Here is a 20,745-nt window from a genome sequence, read left to right as displayed (position 1 = left end):
GACGATATGTGTTTCTCGCCCGGGAGCCATAAATTAATTTTTGAAGTTTGGCACATAACACTTGCTCCGTTCACTCCGGTAACTTTAACTTTTTGCCGTCCGGGTCGCACACCCAGCTTCTTGGTATCTTGTTGTGTTAGTATTGAAATTTGTGCTCCCATATCTATTAGAAATTTTACTAATTGTTGTTGAGCGTTAATTGGAATTAAAATATATCCAGCTTTAATGATGGGTGTAGCGTCATATTCAGAGGAATCTGAGGGGAACAAGGTGTTACCATTTCCCTCATCATAGTCATTAGGACCACCCCAAATATCACCATCCCATTCCTCAGGGGATACAATTAATTTTCTAATCTGAACAATGTTAGGGGGATTGGAAGCCCGCATAAGCATCATCTCAACTTTTTTTCCAACTTTTGTGTTTTCTCCTTTTCTTCCTGTAACTGTTTTTGCAGCTGCTCAATTTTCGAGGATAGTATTAATTCAGCTGCTTTTCTGCCTTCTATTTCTTCTTTCAGGTCTTGTTCTCTTCTATTGTTACTCTTTCTATACTGATAAGCAGCATCTAAACAGGTGCCTAACATTTTACAAATAATTTCTTTTCCTTTTCCGTCATTCATATGACTTCTAGCAACTTTTAATTGTTCCTCCACAGCTGAACCTCGTGGCCCAACGGGAGGTCCTTCCTATCCCTTTCTGTATTAGACATAAACCGTTGTCGAAGTCTGAGATTAAGATTGGGTCCAGTTGGATCGCTGCTGAACCTCGTGACTCAACGGGAGGGTCTCCCTTTTACCTTTTACCTTTTTATCCTTTTATCTTTTAACCCTTTTTACTCTTAATCTCTGTACAAATCATCCCAACACAATTCTAATACGATTTTCCCCTGTGTAACTTAATCCATGTAATAAGTAATAGAGTGAACCTTGCCATCAAATTCTGTTAAGTCACGTTTCTATAAATTTCTATTAAAATCACCCTTTGCCAATACCTTGCCAGTGATTCTTTACACGGCCTTAAAACCACCCATTCGTGACACCTTCTATGATAAGGTCACCCACCTAGTGGATGAAGGGAAGGCGGTGGATGTAGTTTTTCTGGATTTTAGTAAGGCTTTTGATACTGTCCCTCACAGCATCCTTCTGGACAAGTTGTCCAACTGTGGGATGGGTGAAGAACTGGCTGAAGGGCAGAGCTCAAAGGGTTGTAGTGAATGGGGCTACATCTGGCTGGCGACCGGTCACCAGGGGTGCTCCTCAGGGCTCAGTTCTAGGGCCAGTTCTGTTCAATATATTTATCAACGATCTGGATGCAGGAGTTGAATGCACCATTAGCAAGTTTGCCGATGATACCAAACGGGGAGGTGCTGTTGACTCTCTTGAGGGACAAGAGGCCTTGCAGAGGGATCTAGATAGATTGGAGCATTGGGCAATGATTAATGGGATGAGATTTAACAAGTCCAAATGCCGGATTCTGCACCTAGGATGGAGTAATGCCGGGCACAAGTATAGACTGGGAGAGGAGTGGCTGGAGAGCAGCCCTGCAGAAAGGGATCTGGGGGTGCTGGTCGACAGCAGGCTCAGTAGGAGTCAGCAGTGTGCCCTGGCAGCCAAGAGGGCAAACCGCATCCTGGGGTGCATCAAACACAGCATAACCAGCCGGTCAAAAGAGGTGATGATCCCGCTGTATTCAGCATTGGTACGGCCTCACCTTGAGTACTGTGTGCAGTTCTGGGCCCCACAATTTAAGAAGGATGTTAAGGTCCTTGAATGCGTCCAGAGGAGGGCAACAGAGCTGGTGAAAGGGCTGGAAGGAACGTCCTATGAGGAACGGCTGAGGACTCTGGGTTTGTCTAGTTTGGAGAAAAGGAGGCTGAGGGGTGACCTCATTGCTCTCTACAGCTTCCTGAGGAGGGGAAGTGGAGGGGGAGGTGCTGATCTCTTCTCCCTGATATCCAGCGATAGGACACGTGGGAATGGTTCAAAGCTGCACCAGGGGAGGTTCAGACTTGACATTCGGAAGCATTTCTTTACCGAGAGGGTGGTCAGACACTGGAACAGGCTTCCTAGAGAGGTGGTCGATGCCCCATGCCTGTCAGTTTTTAAAAGGCATTTGGACAATGCCCTTAACAACATGCTTTAACTTTTGGTCAGCCCTGAATTGGTCAGGCAGTTGGACTAGATGATCGTTGTAGGTCCCTTCCAACTGAAATAGTCTAGTCTAGTCTATTCTGTTCTTTGTGGTGAGTTGACCTTGGCTGGCCGCCAGGTTCCCACCCAGCTGCTCTCTCATTCTCCCTTTCTCCAGCTTCTAAGAAAGAAGGATTGGCTCCTGGTTTGAATGTTTTATCATAGGCGCTAAAGCTCAGTATTCTGTATCCATGTGTGGCTAGTAGTTTAATCACCTAAACCCAATGTAAGCTTACAGAGGAGGCTTGATTCTCTAGGCCTTCCTTTGCTAGGTAGTGGCAACCTGGTGCAACAAACACTCCATTTCATGTCATTGTTGTAAAAATGTAACACTTTGCTGTTCTTTCATGAATGTCACAGATCTACTTTTGTTAAAACTTCGAAATTCTGTGCAAAGGGTTAGCCTGGGAGAGACTGATGAAGTAACTTAAAAGTATTTCATTTAAAACTTGAGAGGGATGGGGGAGGAAGAGAGGGCAGTAGACTAAATTGGAGAGAAAGAGCAAAGACACTGAAAACCGAGGTAAAAGAGGTCAGCTGAAGAATGAAGTGAAATCAGGAAACATGACTTATTTTGCAAATGGATGGCAGCTTTTACTTGGGTTGAAATGCTGGACTTTATAGTATGCAGTGAATATTTACCATTTAGTATCTGGAAATATTATTGCAGTACGCTTACTATTTGAGCAGCCCTAATAGTGAGCTGCTGCTTTTAAAATTAACTAAAATGACATTACTATGGCTGCATGTGACATAAGTAGTTGTTAGTCCAATTAGGCTGTCAAGATAAAAATATTTTTATATGCTTAGCTGGTTTAATAGGTATGTGCTAGGTATGTGCTTTTCAAACAAAATAGGTAGGTTTCACAAAGTAAGCTCATGAATTTTCAAGCCTTGTCTGAAAAAAATCTCTAGAAGATGGAGTTAGTTTGGATGCACGAGTGACTTCTGGGTTGGTTGCCCATATTTCAAATATATTGGGAGTGTCTGTGAATTGTCAAGGAGTAAGAAGAATATATATGAAATGTTTTGTCACAGTTTTTGTCACATTTTTTCTTAAAATGTGATTTCAAATACATCAGTATAAAAACACTTCTACAGTGATATCCTTTGCTCAGAATATTGTTATGCAGTGTTACTTGAGAATATAGATTCATGGCAACTAACACAGTGACATTTGAACTATTGTTGACGGACCTCTGGAAGCATGGGCTACTAAATTGTCTGTGATAGGCAGTTAAGTAAAGCAAAATGTTCCCATGTGTAGGCTTAAACTTCCTATGCAAGGCTCCACAAATTAGGGAGGAGGAAGAGTTGAAAACCACCAATCTAAAATGAACTGAATAATTTACCTTTTGTCAGCACATCAAGGCTTCTAGTGACTCCAGTGAGTGAAGTGAAATTTTAGTGGTGACCTTACAGAAAACACAGACATTCTATGGATAAGCATTGTGAAGAAGAAAGCTGTCAGCTATATATTGCATGTGTACCCTTTGTATTGTATTCAGAACAACATTAGGGTAATGGATCAGTAGGTAGAAGCATTTTTCTGCCTCTCTACTCACTGAATCATAAACCTGTACTTAATGTTTGTCATGGAGTAGTTGCAATGTGAAGTACTGTAGCAGTAATTTGATTAGGCAGAAAAGAAACTATTTGGGGAGAAAAAATATTGCTCTGGGAATAAGTTGGAAAGAACTTTGGCAGTCTGGTTTACTTGATGTAATTCAGATGTGTGCCTGAAATACTGCTTATTCTTATAAGCAGTATTCTTAATTCTTTTATGTTCTTATATCTTATAAGTGACTACGATTTATAGTTGCTACTTAATTAAAACAAATCTTTGCTTAGGTTTGAATTGTGAAGCTATTTTTATTAAGACCACTTCTATGCTTTAGGTGAAGGCATTGAAAGAGAAGATTGAATCAGAAAAGGGGAGAGATGCTTTTCCAGTAGCTGGCCAAAAACTAATTTATGCAGGTAATGAATCATCTAAAGATACCGTAACTGAATCTACCATATATTTTTCTCTGTTTTCTTTCCCATTGACCTCTTAAGATCAGTATTACTCTGAGTTTTAAGTACTAAAATGCAAACAAACAAAAAAAACCTCTTGACAAGGGACGCTCTAAATAGTGCATCAGACTTTTTTTCAAGCTCCAATGAATGTGTTTTCTTTGTTATCTCTGATTTCTACATGATCTTTCATCAGCTCTTTCTGTGCAGCATATGCTATGTGAAGTGGGAATAGCCATCATTACAGGAAGCTAAGACTTAATCAGATTGAATTTCATGTTTTTGGTAAACTTTTATCTTTTGGACATATACAAGAGAAATCGAACAAAACTTCTACTTACCTCAGAATTAAAAATCAGCTGATTTCTTTTGGACTTGCTCTATTCGGTCAGCTGATGGGGGGAATGCTGCTAGACAGAAGGACTTGTAATATTTCTAAGCCGTCATTAACAATCTGCTAGAAATGTATCATGTACTAGTGAAATGCAGGCTATCTCAAACAAAACATAGACTTAACATTATTTTATTTGTGCTGAAGCACTTTGGTGAAATCTTAGAGAGTATTTATGATAATTTTCGATGTGATCAGTCCATTCTGGCATTAGCATACAGATACAGTTTTTTTTTCTTCTCGCTTAATTGCTGAACTCAGAAGACCCACAGTACCCCTATTGCTTTTTTTCTCTCAAGTCATACTTGAAAGAAGTTGTGGTTATCTCTTAGCTCCTCTGTAAACACTGTTCCTTTTCCAGTTTTTAGTAAGATAAATAGACTTTATCATAACAAGTTGGAAGTCAGTCCTTTTTTTTTAATGGGTTCCTCAAAACTAGGATTCTTAATCATTTTTGTCTCCCTTATTTTGGAGTGAAGGGAACGCACATCAAGAACAGGAATGTAAAAGTCCCCTATATTGCTTCACCTCCTTGCAATCAGTAGGACAAAGATGTGTTCTACTAGTTATAGGTAAATGGCTTATTACACATTCAGCTAATGTTTTAGCCTTCTGTTAACTAAACTGACAAAACTGCAGAGTCACAAGCTTGTCTCAAGTAGTTGAATTCATGCTGATACAAGGAACTCTGATCATTTCCTGGATTTGAAAAGCTAACAGAAGAGAATAAGTCAGAAGCGATATGAAACAGGCAAGATACTGATTTTTTTCCTCTGTCTTAAGTGTTTAAACAGACTTAAATTATTCAAGGTACCCTACTCTGTTCTGAATTTTTTTCCCCCTCTACATTACTTGAGCCTCTATGTTAAAGGTCCAGCAAATCTTTTCCTTAGAATTGACAATTGTATTTTAAGTAATCTGAAGCCTATTTAACACTTGGCAAGGTGTCAAGTATTCTACTGAAATAAAGAGAGTTGGCTTCAAGTAATTAGTATCATGGAAAGTTACAGGAGGAAGGTTATTTGGAACTCTACTGCCGGAGCTCAATAGCTAAAACATTTTTCTTTAGTTAATGAATATACATGTCTGCATAAATGCAGTTCTTAGCTATTTTGGAACTGTTTGCATGAATGAATTCCAGGATCATCTAATGATTTGACAAATGACTTGTATTTTTCTAATTTGCTAGGTAAAATTCTTAATGATGATACTCCTCTTAAAGAATATAAAATAGATGAGAAGAACTTTGTGGTGGTTATGGTAACAAAAGTGAGTAGTTCTTTTTTGAAGAGGAAATTGCATTCATTTCATAATTTTTTTTCATTGTGATGAATGGTTGTATATGAATATATACCCTTAAAACAAATGGAAACTGATTATCTGAAAGTTGTGGTTAACAATATGCATGTGGAAATTGATTTGAAATATTGCATAGCCATCTTGTTCTCCTTAAGTAGATCACTGCTGTTCTGCACTGGATGTTAGTAGAGAAAATATCCACATCAGTTTTTGTTGGACAGTAGATGACACTGATTTTATTGTCTTTCCCTCCTTTGACTTACAGTCCTTCTGTGTTATGTTCTTTCTGTGATTTTTCTTAAAAGGAAAAAGAGAACACAGATAGTTTGTTACTAAATTGTCCTCTACAGAACTTCCCATAGTCTCCCACTTTTGCTTTTCAATACTCATGGCTCTCTTTCTTGTGCTAACCTCAACAGCCTAAACCAAAAGAGGAAAGAAATGTGTGCTAAGCAACAGACCTATGAGTTTTGAATGACAGCTTTGGCAAATTACAAAGCGACTGTGACACTGCCAGAGGGGACATACTGCCAATAATCTGGTGACTGACCATGGGATCTGAATAAAATTCTGGCTTTGTCTTCATCTTGAGGCCATGGGGCCGTAGATTTACAAGCCCTATAACTGTAAAATTTCTTAACAAAGGGAACCTGTAGTTCAACTGCCCCTCAGTTCAGTTCAATATTGGCTCATTAGATTCTCCACACTCATTTTACATACACCCATTATCAAACTCTTACTGAAGAAATTGGTGTTCTGGTCTATGGTTTGCCCCCCCAGTGGAAGCAAACATATAGATTGGACTTCAGAGCACTTTTTTTTTTCTTATAGCATAAGAAATACGGACTGCTTGATAACTTGCTAAACACACTACCTTCTTATCTTATAGAAGACCTGTGTTTAGAAGGCAGTTTTTCTGTGTCATGGTCCTGTGTGTGAAATGGAGAAACTGGGGCACTCCTTGTGTTAAGGTCAGGCCCTCTACAGCACACATCTTGCTGTGCAAGTTAGAATCATAGAATCATAGAATGTTTTGGGTTGGAAGGGACCTTTGAAGACCATCTAGTCCGACCCCCCTGCCATGGGCAGGGACATCTTTCACTAGATCTGTTTGCTCAAAGCCCCATCCAACCTGACCTTGAACACTTCCAATGATGGGGCATCCACAACTTCTCTGGGCAACCTGTTCCAGTGTCTCACCACCCTCATTGTAAAGAATTTCTTCCTTATGTTCAATCTACATCTACCCTCTTTCAGTTTAAAACCCTTGCCCCTTGTCCTGTCACTACAGGCCTTGGTAAAAAGTTTGTCCCCATCTTTCTTATAAGCCCCCTTTAAGTATTGAAAGGCCGCAATAAGGTCTCCCTGGAGCCTTCTCTTCTCCAGGCTGAACAACCCCAACTCTCTCAGCCTTTCTTAATAGGAGAAGTGCTCCAGCCCTCTGATCATTTTAGTGGCCCTCCTCTGGACCTGCTCTAACAGGTTGTCGCGGTTTAACCTGGCAGGCAGCCAAATACCACGCAGCCGCTCACTCACTCCCCGCCCCCCCCCAGCAGGACGGGGAGAGAATCGGAAGGGTAAGAGTGAGAAAAACTCGTGGGTTGAGATAAAGACAGTTTAATAGAACAGAAAAAGGGAAAATAATAATGCTAATGATAAAATATACAAAATGAGTGATGCACAATGCAATTGCTCACCACCCGCGCTGACCGATAACCAAGTAGCGATCGGTACTTCCTGGAACATGCCTACCATTCATATACTGAGCATGATGTCACATGGTATGGAATACCCCATTGGCCAGCTGGGCTGGCTGTCCTGGTTATGTTCCCTCCCATCTTGTGTACCTAGCTGTCCTGGTTTCGGCTGGGATAGGGTTAAATTTCTTCCTAGTGCTGTGTTTTGGATTTAGTATGAGGAGAATGTTGATAACACACTGATGTTTTCAGTTGTTGCTAAGTGCCCTCCTAGTCCAAGGACAGCTCCCATGCTTACTGACTGAGCTAGTGACCCAGGCAAGTGGACCACCATGGAGAGAGGTATCCAGTACCTGAGAGAATTAGCTGTGCTGGAAGTGATTTATGATGACCTGAACAACGAGCAGTTATCCAAAGACCCAGATGAAGTCAAATGCACCCGACCCATGTGGCGGAAGTTTGTACGGAGCGCACCAGCATCACATGCAAACTCATTGGCAATAATGACCTGGAGAGATGGGGAGGAACAAACAGTGGATGAACTGGCTGGCCAACTCCGGCAATATGAAGAAAGTCTCTCTTCCTCCCTATGGGCCTGTGTCTCTGCTGTGGAGAAACTGTCTCAGAAGGTCCAGCAACTCAAAGAGGATATGTCCTGCTCCCCCCCTGCACGGGCCAGTGTCTCAGCCATTAGGAGCAAGCGTCCCTCTGCTCAAGAGAGGAGACATCGTGGGTACACACCCCGGGGCACCCTGTGGTTTTACCTGCGTGACCACGGAGAGGACATGAGGAAGTGGGATGGAAAACCTACCTCAGTCCTACAGGCACGGGTACATGAGTTGCAAGGGAAAACAATCACAAAAGGGGGTTCTTCCAGGAAAACTGCTGCTCCAGTCTCCAGTGAGTTGCCCAGACAGAGTAGAAGGGCTGATTCCACTTCCGACCTTAACAAAGGGACTTCTGACTCATACTTACAAGAAGTGGATAGCGAATATGATGACCAGGACTAGAGGGGCCCTGCCTCCAGCCAGGTGGAGGAAAGGGACAACCGGGTTTACTGGACTGTGTGGATTCGATGGCCTGGCACATCAGAGCCACAAGAATATAAGGCTCTCGTAGACACCGGTGCGCAGTGTACCCTGATGCCATCAGGCTATAAAGGGGCAGAACCCATTTGTATTTCTGGAGTGACAGGGGGATCCCAAGAGTTAACTGTATTGGAGTCCGATGTGAGCCTAACCGGGAATGAGTGGCAGAAGCACCCCATTGTGACTGGCCCAGAGGCTCCGTGCATCCTTGGCATAGACTACCTCAGGAGAGGGTATTTTAAGGACCCAAAAGGGTATCGGTGGGCTTTTGGTATAGCTGCCCTGGAGACGGAGGAAATTAAACAGCTGTCCACCTTGCCCGGTCTCTCGGAGGATCCTTCTGTTGTGGGGTTGTTGAAGGTCCAAGAACAACAAGTACCAATTGCTACCACAACAGTGCACCGGCGACAATACCGCACCAACCGAGACTCCCTGATCCCCATCCATGAGCTGATTCGTCGACTGGAGAGCCAAGGAGTGATCAGTAAGACTCGCTCACCCTTCAACAGTCCCATATGGCCAGTGCGAAAGTCCAATGGAGAGTGGAGGCTAACAGTAGACTACCGTGGCCTGAACGAAGTCACGCCGCCACTGAGTGCTGCCGTGCCGGACATGCTGGAACTTCAATACGAACTGGAGTCAAAGGCAGCCAAGTGGTACGCCACCATTGATATCGCTAATGCATTCTTTTCCATCCCTTTGGCGGCAGAGTGCAGGCCACAGTTTGCTTTCACTTGGAGGGGTGTCCAGTACACCTGGAACCGACTGCCCCAGGGGTGGAAACACAGCCCTACCATTTGCCATGGACTGATCCACACCGCACTGGAACAGGGTGAGGCTCCAGAACACCTGCAATACATTGATGACATCATCGTGTGGGGCAACACAGCAGAGGAAGTTTTCGAGAAAGGGGAGAGAATAGTCCAAATCCTTCTGAAGGCCGGCTTTGCAATAAAACGAAGTAAGATCAAGGGACCTGCACAGGAGATCCAGTTTTTAGGAATAAAATGGCAAGATGGATGTCGTCAGATCCCAACGGATGTGATCAACAAAATAACAGCCATGTCTCCACCAACTAGCAAAAAGGAAACACAAGCTTTCTTAGGCGTTGTGGGCTTTTGGAGAATGCATATTCCAAATTACAGTCAGATTGTAAGCCCTCTCTATCATGTGACCAGGAAGAAGAATGACTTCAGATGGGGCCCTGAGCAACGACAAGCCTTTGAACAAATTAAACAGGAGATAGTTCAGGCAGTAGCCCTTGGGCCAGTCCGGGCAGGACAAGACGTGAAGAATGTGCTCTACACCGCAGCCAGGGAGAATGACCCTACCTGGAGCCTCTGGCAGAAAGCACCAGGGGAGACTCGAGGTCGACCCTTAGGGTTCTGGAGTCGGGGATACAGAGGATCCGAGGCCCGCTACACACCAACTGAGAAGGAGATATTGGCAGCATATGAAGGGATTCGAGCTGCTTCGGAAGTGGTTGGTACTGAAGCACAGCTCCTTCTGGCACCCCGACTGCCGGTGCTGGGCTGGATGTTCAAAGGGAGGGTCCCCTCTACACATCATGCAACCGATGCTACGTGGAGTAAGTGGGTCGCACTGATCACACAACGGGCCCGAATAGGAAACCCCAGTCGCCCAGGAATCTTGGAGGTGATCACGGACTGGCCAGAAGGCAAAGATTTTGGAATATCCCCAGAGGAGGAGGTGACGCGTGCTGAAGAGGCCCCACCATATAACAACCTACCAGAAAACGAGAAGCAATATGCCCTGTTCACTGATGGGTCCTGTCGCCTTGTGGGAAAACATCGGAGATGGAAGGCTGTGGTATGGAGTCCTATACGCCAAGTTGCAGAAACTGCTGAAGGAGAAGGTGAATCGAGTCAGTTTGCAGAGGTAAAAGCCATCCAGCTGGCCTTGGACATTGCTGAATGAGAAAAATGGCCAGTACTTTATCTCTATACTGACTCATGGATGGTGGCCAATGCCCTGTGGGGGTGGTTGCAGCAGTGGAAGCAGAACAACTGGCAGCGCAGAGGTAAACCCATCTGGGCTGCCGCATTGTGGCAAGATATTGCTGCCCGGGTAGAGAACCTGACTGTAAAAGTACGTCACGTAGATGCTCACGTACCCAAGAGTCGGGCCAGTGAAGAGCACCAAAACAACCAGCAGGTGGATCAGGCTGCCAAGATCGAAGTAGCTCAGGTAGATCTGGACTGGGAACATAAAGGTGAATTATTTATAGCTGCTGTTAGTCTCCACTCTCCATTAGACTTTCGCACTGGCCATACGGGACTGTTAAAGGGTGAGCGAGTCTTGCTGATCACTCCTTGGCTCTCCAGTCAGCGAATCAGCTCATGGATGGGGATCAGAGAGTCTCGGTTGGTGCGGTATTGCCGCCGGTGCACTGTTGTGGTAGCGACTGGTACTTGTTGTTCTTCAACCCTCAGCAACCCCACAACAGAAGGGTCCTCTGAGAGACCGGCCAAGGTGGACAGCTGTTTAATTTCCTCCGTCTCCAGGGCAGCTATACCAAAAGCCCACCGGTACCCTTTTGGGTCCTTAAAATACCCTCTCCTGAGGTAGTCTATGCCAAGGATGCACGGAGCCTCTGGGCCAGTCACAATGGGGTGCTTCTGCCACTCATTCCCGGTCAGGCTCACTTCGGCCTCCAATACAGTTAACTCTTGGGATCCCCCTGTCACTCCAGAAATACAAATGGGTTCTGCCCCTTTATAGTTTGATGGCATCAGGGTACACTGTGCACCGGTGTCTACTAGAGCCTTATACTCCTGTGGGTCTGATGTGCCAGGCCATCGAATTCACACAGTCCAGTAAACCCGGTTGTCCCTTTCCTCCACCTGGCTGGAGGCAGGGCCGCTCTAGTTCTGGTCATAGTATCCATCTCTCACTTCTTGCAAACGTGAGTCAAGAATTTCTTCATTGCAATTACAATCCAAAGTAAGATCAGCCCTTCTACTCTGTCTGGGGAACTGTTCACTGGAAACTGGACCGTCGTGAGACAGGTTTTTCCTGACAACTGGAGCAGCATTTTTCCTGGGAGAACCCCCTTGTGTGATTGTTTTTCCTTGCAACTCACGTACACGTGCCTCTAGGATGAAGGTAGGTTTTCCATCCCACTGCCTCATGTCCTCTCCGTGGTCACGCAGGTAAAACCACAGGGTGCCCCGTGGTGTGTACCTTCTATATCCTCTCTCTTGAGGAGAAAAACGCTGACTCCTAATGGCTGAGATACTGGTCCTTGCAGGTGGAGAATAGGACATATCCTCTTTGAGTTGCTGGACCTCCCGGGACAGTTTCTCCACAGCCGAGGCAAGGGAGGAGGAGATAGTTTCTTCAAAATCCCGAAGTCTGCTAACCACCTCATCCACCGTTGGTGCTTCTTCCTCTTTCCAGCACAGTACTGCCAACGAACTGGCATACGATGCTGGTGCGCTCCATACCAACTTCCGCCACATGGGTCGGGTGCACTGGACGTCATCTGGATCTTTGGGTGTTCGGGCGTCGTCCAGGTCACTATAAACCACCTCCAGCACGCCTAGTTCTCTCAGGTACTGGATACCTCTCTCCATAGTGGTCCATTTGCCTAGGCGATATATAACATCTTCCTTGAAGGGATACCTTTCCTTTACGCCTGACAGCAGTCGCCTCCAGAGGCTGAGGGCCTGTGCCCCTTTTCCGATTGCTTTGTCAATACCCGCTTCCCTAGCAAGGGATCCCAGCTGTTTGGCTTCCTTCCCCTCTAATTCCAGGCTACTGGCCCCATTATCCCAGCATCGGAGCAGCCAGGTAACAATATGCTCGCCTGGACGACGGCTGAAATCTTTCCGCATATCTCGCAACTCATTCAGGGATAAGGATCGGGTGGTTTCCGTCTCGTTTATGAGTTCTTCCTCTTCCTCCTCCCCTCCTCGTGATGGCCCTGCTTTTCCATCATCCTTTTCTACACGACCTGACTTCCGCTTCAAAGATTTCTTCTTCTGTACAGGGGCGACGGATACCAGCGACGGTTGGTCCTCTGGTTCAGCTGTACTACCCGTCGCGAGGGTTTGGGTAGCTGCAGTGCCTGTCGCGGGGGTTGGAGTAACTGTAGTGACTGTTGCCGGGGTCTGAGTACCCATAGTGGTTGTTGTGGGGGTTGAAGTAGCCACGGTGGTTGTCGTGCGGGTTGAAGTAGCTACAGTGCCTGTCGTGGGGGTTGGAGTAGTCACTGTATCTGTTGCTGGGGTTGATCTCTGGACAGTATTCCTGAATAGTTGTTTAACTCTAAACAAGGCCTGAACCACATTCAGGAGACATAGCAATATGAACATGCTTGTTTGAACATCCCAAGGATATTCAAAATTCTCAGGGAATATTGTGGACGTCTTCATGAAGAGGATAGAAGAAAAAGGAGTTTCTGAAGATATGGAGGGGAAGGTGAACAAGTGGGAGAAAGTGTCCCATCCTGTCTCCCCCCTAAATTCATCCTCTGAGCTGAAGACGTAAGAAGTGTAATTATTAATAGTTTCCAAAAGATAGCTCCCAAAGAACAGAAATGATGGCAGTGCTGAATACAGGCTCGTGACCAATAATTTTATCATAACATAAAGCCAGGTCACACAGTATAGCAAAGCAATGACCTTAATCCATTTCCCAGAGATGACCAACCCCACATACAAACTATTAATCAGCAGTATAGACAGCCAGTAAGGTGCTACATACCAAAACTGCAAGAACAGATCCAAAAACTCTGAGAGCAAATAAATCAACATTGTGAACATTGAGTACTAAACTGATATAATGAATGCTTATAACAAATTTGTTTTAACCCGTTCGGGTCAGATGTGTCGTTATCTCAACCCTTCGAGCCCCACGTTGGGCGCCAAAAAGGACTGTCGTGGTTTAACCTGGCAGGCAGCCAAATACCACGCAGCCGCTCACTCACTCCCCCCACCCCCAGTGGGACGGGGAGAGAATCGGAAGGGTAAGAGTGAGAAAAACTCATGGGTTGAGATAAAGACAGTTTAATAGAACAGGGAAAAAAAAAGGGAAAATAATAATGATAATGATAGAATATACAAAATTAGTGATGCACAATGCAATTGCTCACCACCCGCGCTGACCGATAACCAAGTAGCGATCGGCACTTCCTGGATCACGCCTACCCTTCATATACTGAGCATGACGTCACATGGTATGGAATACCCCATTAGCCAGCTGGGCTGGCTGTCCTGATTATGTTCCCTCCCATCTTGTGTACCTAGCTCAGTCAGTAGGCACGGGAGCTGTCCTTGGACTAGGAGGGCACTTAGCAACAACTGAAAACATCAGTGTGTTATCAACATTCTCCTCATACTAAATCCAAAACACAGCACTAGGAAGAAATTTAACCCTATCCCAACCAAAACCAGGACAATTATCAACACTGTTTTCAGCACAAATCCAAAACATAGTACCATACAAGCTACTATGAAGAAAATTAACTCTATCCCAGCCACAACCAGTACAATCTCCACTCCTTGTTCCATACCATTTACTTCATGCTCAGGTCCCACAATATCCAATCCATCATTAACCACCACCTCCCTTCCCCTCCTTTGATATATGCACAGATATTATTCCCTTAGTCTAGGGCCACCCCTGTAAAATGTCCATTAAATGCCCATAAAATGTCCATTGAGTTCATTTATCCATGACTTTGGGCTCCATCTGTTATGGTGGTCACTCAGGACAGGAGAGGTGGTGTGGTGTGGTGTGGTGTGGTGTGGTGTGTTGGTTTGTTGCACACTGAAGTCAGCTCAGGTTGCGTCACCACTGCACTTGCCCGGTTCCTCACGAGATTCATTCTTCATTGGTTCGGGTGACTCCCGCTATAATACCTTTGACATATGGCAGCCACAGCAGTGGTGAAATACAGCATCATACAGCAATGTCATCAAAAACTCAAATCATGGGTTATTTTCACCCAAGATTAAATCTCCTTCAGATACACATGGGACTTCCCCATTCTTCTGCATTGCCCACCGAGTACACCCAGGTCCTTGAGCAAAAGCAATCCCATGAATGGGTTTGCCTTTTCCCGAGGAAGGAGTAACCCAGACTGTCTTTCCCAGACAGTTCCTTATGTGTACTATGGGGACCTTATCTCCTTCCACAGTACGTAGGGGTTTCGATTGGGCAGGGCTAGGTTGATTGGAAGATCCTCTAGTGTTAACTAGCCAAGTGGCTTCTGCTAAATTTGTATCCCAGTGCTTGAATGTCCCAGCACCCATTGCTCTCAGTGTAGTCTTTAGCAGTCCATTGTATCATTCAATTTTTCTGGAGGCTGGTGCGTGATAGGGGATGTGATAGACCCAATCAATGCCATGTTCCTTGGCCCAGGTGTCTATGAGGTTGTTTTGGAAATGAGTCCCGTTGTCTGACTCAATTCTTTCTGGGGTGCCATGTCGCCATAAGACTTGCTTTTCAAGGGCCAGGATGGTGTTTTGGGCAGTGGCATGGGTCACAGGGTATGTTTCCAACCATCCGGTAGTCACTTCCACCATGGTAAGCATGTGGCGCTTGCCTTGGCATGTTCGTGGCAGTGGGATATAATCAATCTGCCAGGCTTCCCCATATTGATATTTCAACCATCGTCCTCTATACCAGAGAGGCTTTAGCTGCTTGGCTTGTTTGATTATGGCTCATGTTTCGCATTCATGGGTAACCTGTGCAATGGTGTCAATGGTCAAGTCCACCTCTGAATCACGAGCCCATTTGTATGTTGCATCCCTTCCTAGATGTCCTGATGTGTCATGGGCCCATTGAGCTATGAATAGCTGACCCTTACGTTCCCAGTCCGGATCCACCTGAGCCACTTCAATTCTAGCAGCCTGGTCTACCTGCTCGTTGTTTCGATGTTCTTCAATGACATGACTCTTGGGTCTGTGAGCATCTACGTGACATACTTTTACAACCAGGTTCTCTACTCGGGCAGCAATATTTTGCCAAAATTCAGCAGACCAGATGGGTTTACCTCTGTGCTGCCAGTTGTTCTGCTTCCATTGCTGTAGCCACCCCCACAGGGCATTTGCCACCATCCATGAGTGTCCTGGTTTCGGCTGGGATAGAGTTAATTTTCTTCCTAGTAGCTGGTATAGTGCTGTGTTTTGGATTTAGGATGAGAATAATGTTGATAACACACTGATGTTTTAGTTGTTGCTGAGCAGTGCTTACACTAAGTCAAGGACTTTTCAGCTTCTCATACTGCCCTGCCAGTGAGGAGTCTGGAGGTGCACAAGAAGCTGGGAGGGGTCACAACCAGGACAGCTGACCCAAAGTGGCCAAAGGGATATTCCATTCCATATGACGTCTGCTGAACTGTTGTGATTTAACCTGGCAAGACAGCTAAACACCACAGCCGCTCGCTCACTCCCCACCCCACAGTGGGATGGGGGGGAGAATCGGGAGGAAAAAAAAGTAAAATTCGTGGATTGAGATAAAGACAGTTTAATAGAACAGAAAAAGAAATAATAATAACAATAACAATAATAATAATAGAATATACGAAGTGAGTGATGCACAATGCAATTGCTCACTGCCTGCTGACCGATAACCAAGTAGCGATCGCTACTTCCTGGAACACGCCTACCATTCATATACTGAGCATGACATCACATGCTATGGAATACCCCGTTGGCCAGCTGGGCCAGCTGTCCCGGCTATGCTCCCTCCCAGCCTTTTCCAGAGCATGGAAGCTGAATGTCCTTGACTAGCAGGGTACTCAGCAACAACTGAAAACATCAGTGTGTTATCAACATTCTTCTCATACTAAATCCAAAACACAGCACTAGGAAGAAATTTAACTCTATCCCAGCCGAAACCAGGACATGAACAAAAAACTCGGGGGAGTTAGCCGGGGGGGTGCGGCCGCTGCTTGGGAACTGGCTGGGCATCGGTCAGCGGGTGGTGAGCAATTGCATTGTGCAGCACTTGTTTTGTATATTCTTTTATCATTATTATTATTTTCCCTTCCTTTTCTGTCCTATTAAATTGTCTTTATGTCAACCCACGATTTTCACCTTTTTTCCGATCCTCTCCCCCATCCCACTGGTGGCGGGGGAGTGAGCGCGCGGCTGTGTGGTGTTTAGCTGCCTGCCGGGTTAAACCACGAGAATGAGTCAGTACATTGATAGAGTACTGGCCATTTTTCTCATTTTGCAGTCTCTAGGGCCAGCTAGATGGCTTTCACTTCTGCAAACTGGCTCGATTCACCTTTTCCTTCAACAGTTCCTGTGACTTGTCATGTAGGACTCCACACAGCAGCTTTCCACCTCCGATGTTTTCCCACAATATGACAGTATCCATCTATAAACAGGGCATATTGCTTCTCATTTTCTGGTAATTTATTATACAGTGGAGCCTCTTCAGCACGAGTCACCTCCTCTGGCGACACTCCCAAGTTTTGTCCTTCTGGCCAGTCCATGATCCCTTCCAGGATTCCTGGGCGGTCGGGGTTTCTGATTTGAGCCCATTGCATGACCAGTGCAACCCACTTACTCCATGTAGGATCAGTTGCCCAATACGTAAAGGGGACCTTCCCTTTGAACATCCAGCCCAGCACAAGCAATCGAGGTGCCAAGAAGAGCTGTGCTTCAGTACCAACTACTTCTGAAGCAGGTCAAACCCCCTCATGTGCTGCTAGTATCTCTTTCAGTCGGGGTGTAGTAGGCCTCGGATCCTCTATATCCCCAGCTCCAAAACCCTAGAGGTTGACCTCAAGTCTCTCCAGGTGCTTTCTGCCAGAGGCTCCAGGTAGGGCCATGGTCCCTGGCTGCAGTATAAAGCATGTTTCTTGCATCTTGTCCTGTCTGGCCTGGCTGAAGGGCTACAGCACGAACTATCTTCTGGTTAATTTGTTCAAAGGCTTGTTGCTGCTCGGGGCCCCATTCGAAACTGTTCTTCTTCCGGGTCACTCAATAGAGAGGGCTTACGATCAGACTTTAACCTGGAATATGCATTCTCCAAAAACCCACAACGCCTAGGAAAGCTTGTGTTCCTTTTTTGTTAGTTGGTGGAGACATAGCTGTTATTTTATTGATCACATCCATTGGGATATGATGACGCCCATCTTGCCGTTTTATTCCTAAAACCTGGATCTCCTGTGCAGGTCCTTTGACCATGCTTCTTTTTATGGCAAAACCAGCTTTCAGAAGAAACTGGATTATTCTTTTCCCTTTCTCAAACACTTACTCTGCTGTGTTGCCCCACATGATGATGTCATCAATATATTACAGGTGTTCAGGGGCTGCACCCTGTTCCAGTGCAGTCTGTATCAATCCATGGCAAATGGTAGGACTGTGCTTTCACCCCAGGTGCACTGGACACCGCTCCATGTGAAAGCAAACTGTGGCCTGCACTCTGCTGCCAAAGGGATGGAGAAACATGCGTTAGTGATATCAGTTGTGGCATACCACTTTGGTGACTTGGACTCCAGTTCGTATTGGAGCTCTAACATATCTGGTATGAATCATAGAATCATTAAGGTTGGAAAAGACCTCTAAGATCATCGAGTCCAACCGTCAACCCAACACCACCATGCCCACTAAACCATGTCTCTAAGCGCCTCATCTACATGTCTCTTAAATACTTCCAGGGTTGGTGACTCAATCACTTCCCTGGGCAGCCTGTTCCAAGGCCTGACCACTCTTTCAGTAAAGAAATTTTTCCTAATGTCCAATCTAAACCTCCCTTGGCGCAACTTGAGGCCATTTCCTCTCGTCCTATCGCTAGTTACTTGGGAGAAGAGACCAACAACCACCTCGCTACAACCTCCTTTCAGGTAGTTGTAGAGCGCGATGAGGTCTCCCCTCAGCCTCCTCTTCTCCAGGCTAAACAACCCCAGTTCCCTCAGCCGCTCCTCATCAGACTTGTGCTCCAGGCCCTTCACCAGCTTCGTTGCCCTTCTCTGGACATGCTCCAGCACCTCAATGTCCTTCTTGTCGTGAGGGGCCCAGAACTGAACACAGTATTCCAGGTGCGGCCTCACCAGTGCCGAGTACAGGGGCACGATCACCTCCCTAGTCCTGCTGGCCACATTATTTCTGATACAGGCCAGGATGCCGTTGGCCTTCTTGGCCACCTGGGCACACTGCCGGCTCATGTTCAGCCGGCTGTCAACCAGCACCCCCAGGTCCTTTTCCTCTGGGCAGCTTTCCAGCCACTCTTCCCCAAGCCTGTAGCATTGCATGGGGTTGTTGTGACCCAAGTGCAGGACCCGGCACTTGGCCTTGTTGAACCTCATACAGTTGGCCTCAGCCCATCGATCCAGCCTGTCCAGGTCCCTCTGCAGAGCCTTCCTACCCTCGAGCAGATCAACACTCCCGCCCAACTTGGTGTCATCTGCAAACTTACTGAGGGAGCACTCAATCCCCTCATCCAGATCGTTGATAAAGATATTGAACAAGACCGGCCCCAAAACGGAGCCCTGGGGAACACCGCTCATGACCGGCCGCCAACTGGATTTAACTCCATTCACCACAACTCTCTGGGCTCGGCCGTCCAGCCAGTTTCTTACCCAGCGAAGAGTGTACCTGTCTAAGCCGTGAGCCGCCAGCTTCTCTGGGAGAATGCCGTGGGAGACAGTGTCAAAGGCTTTACTGAAGTCCAGGTAGACCCCATCCACAGCCTTTCCCTCATCCACGAGGCGGGTCACCTGGTCATAGGAGATCAGGTTGGTCAAGCAGTACCTGCCTTCCATGAACCCGTGCTGGCTGGGCCTGATCCCCTGATTGTCCCGGACATGGCTTGTGAGTGCCCTCAAAACGAACCGCTCCATGATCTTCCCCGGCACCGAGGTCAGGCTGACCGGCCTGTAGTTCCCCGGATCCTCCTTCCGGCCTTTCTTGTAGATGGGCGTCACATTGGCTAGCCTCCAGTCGTCTGGGACCTCCCCAGTTAACCAGGACTGCTGGTAAATGATGGAGAGTGGCTCGGCAAGCTCCTCCGCCAGCTCCCTCAGTACCCTCGGGTGGATCCCATCTGGCCCCATAGACTTGTGAGCGTCCAGGTGGCGTAGCAGGTCGTTAACTGCTTCCTCTTGGATTATGGGGGGTTTATCCTGCTCGCCGTCCCTGTCTTCCAGCTCAGGGGGCTGAGTGGCCTGAGGATAACTGCTCTGACTATTAAAGACTGAGGCAAAGAAGGCTTTAAGTACCTCAGCCTTTTCCTCGTCCTTGGTGGCAACGTTCCCCCCCGCATCCAATAAAGGATGGAGATTCTCCTTGGCTCTCCTTTTGTCATTAATATACTTGTAAAAACATTTTTTGTTGTCTCTCACGACAGTGGCCAGGTTGAGTTCTATCTGGGCTTTTGCCTTTCTAATTTCCTCTCTGCACGACCTAACGAGATCCCTGTACTCTTCTTGAGTTGCCTGCCCCTTCTTCCAGAAGTGATAAACTCTCCTTTTTTTCCTGAGTCCCAGCCAGAGCTCCCCGTTCAGCCAGGCCGGTTGTTTTCCCCGCCCGTTCTTCTTGCGGCACATGGGGACAGCCCGCTCCTGCGCCTTTAAGACTTCCTTCTTGAAGAACGTCCAGCCTTCCTGGACCCCTTTGCCCTTCAGGACTGTCTCCCAAGGGAATCTCTCAACCAGTGTCCTGAGCAGGCCAAAGTCCGCCCTCCGGAAGTCCATGGTAGCGGTTTTGCTGGCCCCCCTCCTTACTTCACCAAGTATTGAGAAGTCTATCATTTCATGGTCGCTAAGCCCAAGCCGGCCTCCGACCACCACATCTCCCACCAGTCCTTCTCTGTTTGTGAACAGCAGGTCAAGCGAGGCACCTCCCCTGGTAGGCTCACTTACCAGCTGCGTGAGGAAGTTCTCTTCCACACACTCCAGGAACCTCCTCGACTGTTTCCTCTCTGCCGTGTGGTATTTCCAGCAGACGTCCGGAAAGTTGAAGTCCCCCACGAGAACAAGGGCTAGTGACTGTGAGACTTCTGCCAGCCTCTGGTAGAATATTTCGTCTGCCTCCTCATCCTGGTTAGGTGGTCTATAACAGACTCCCAGCAGGTTATCTGCCT

General features: G+C 46.5%; 1 protein-coding gene across 1 annotated transcript in view; it reads left to right on the top strand.

The window, feature by feature from the left end:
- Positions 1 to 20,745, top strand: part of LOC142074783 (UV excision repair protein RAD23 homolog B-like) — a 122,838-nt gene that overhangs the window by 26,835 nt on the left and 75,258 nt on the right. Inside the window, exons 2-3 of the mRNA XM_075135657.1 lie at positions 4,090 to 4,171; positions 5,788 to 5,867. Coding sequence (XP_074991758.1) covers positions 4,090 to 4,171; positions 5,788 to 5,867 — 162 coding nt within the window. The remainder of the gene's footprint in view (positions 1 to 4,089; positions 4,172 to 5,787; positions 5,868 to 20,745) is intronic.

The sequence above is a fragment of the Calonectris borealis genome, chromosome W (assembly GCF_964195595.1).
Source record: "Calonectris borealis chromosome W, bCalBor7.hap1.2, whole genome shotgun sequence".
NCBI classification, from domain to species: Eukaryota; Metazoa; Chordata; class Aves; order Procellariiformes; family Procellariidae; genus Calonectris; species Calonectris borealis.
Note: the sequence above shows the minus strand (reverse complement) of the source record. Positions and strands in the feature narration are given on the sequence as shown.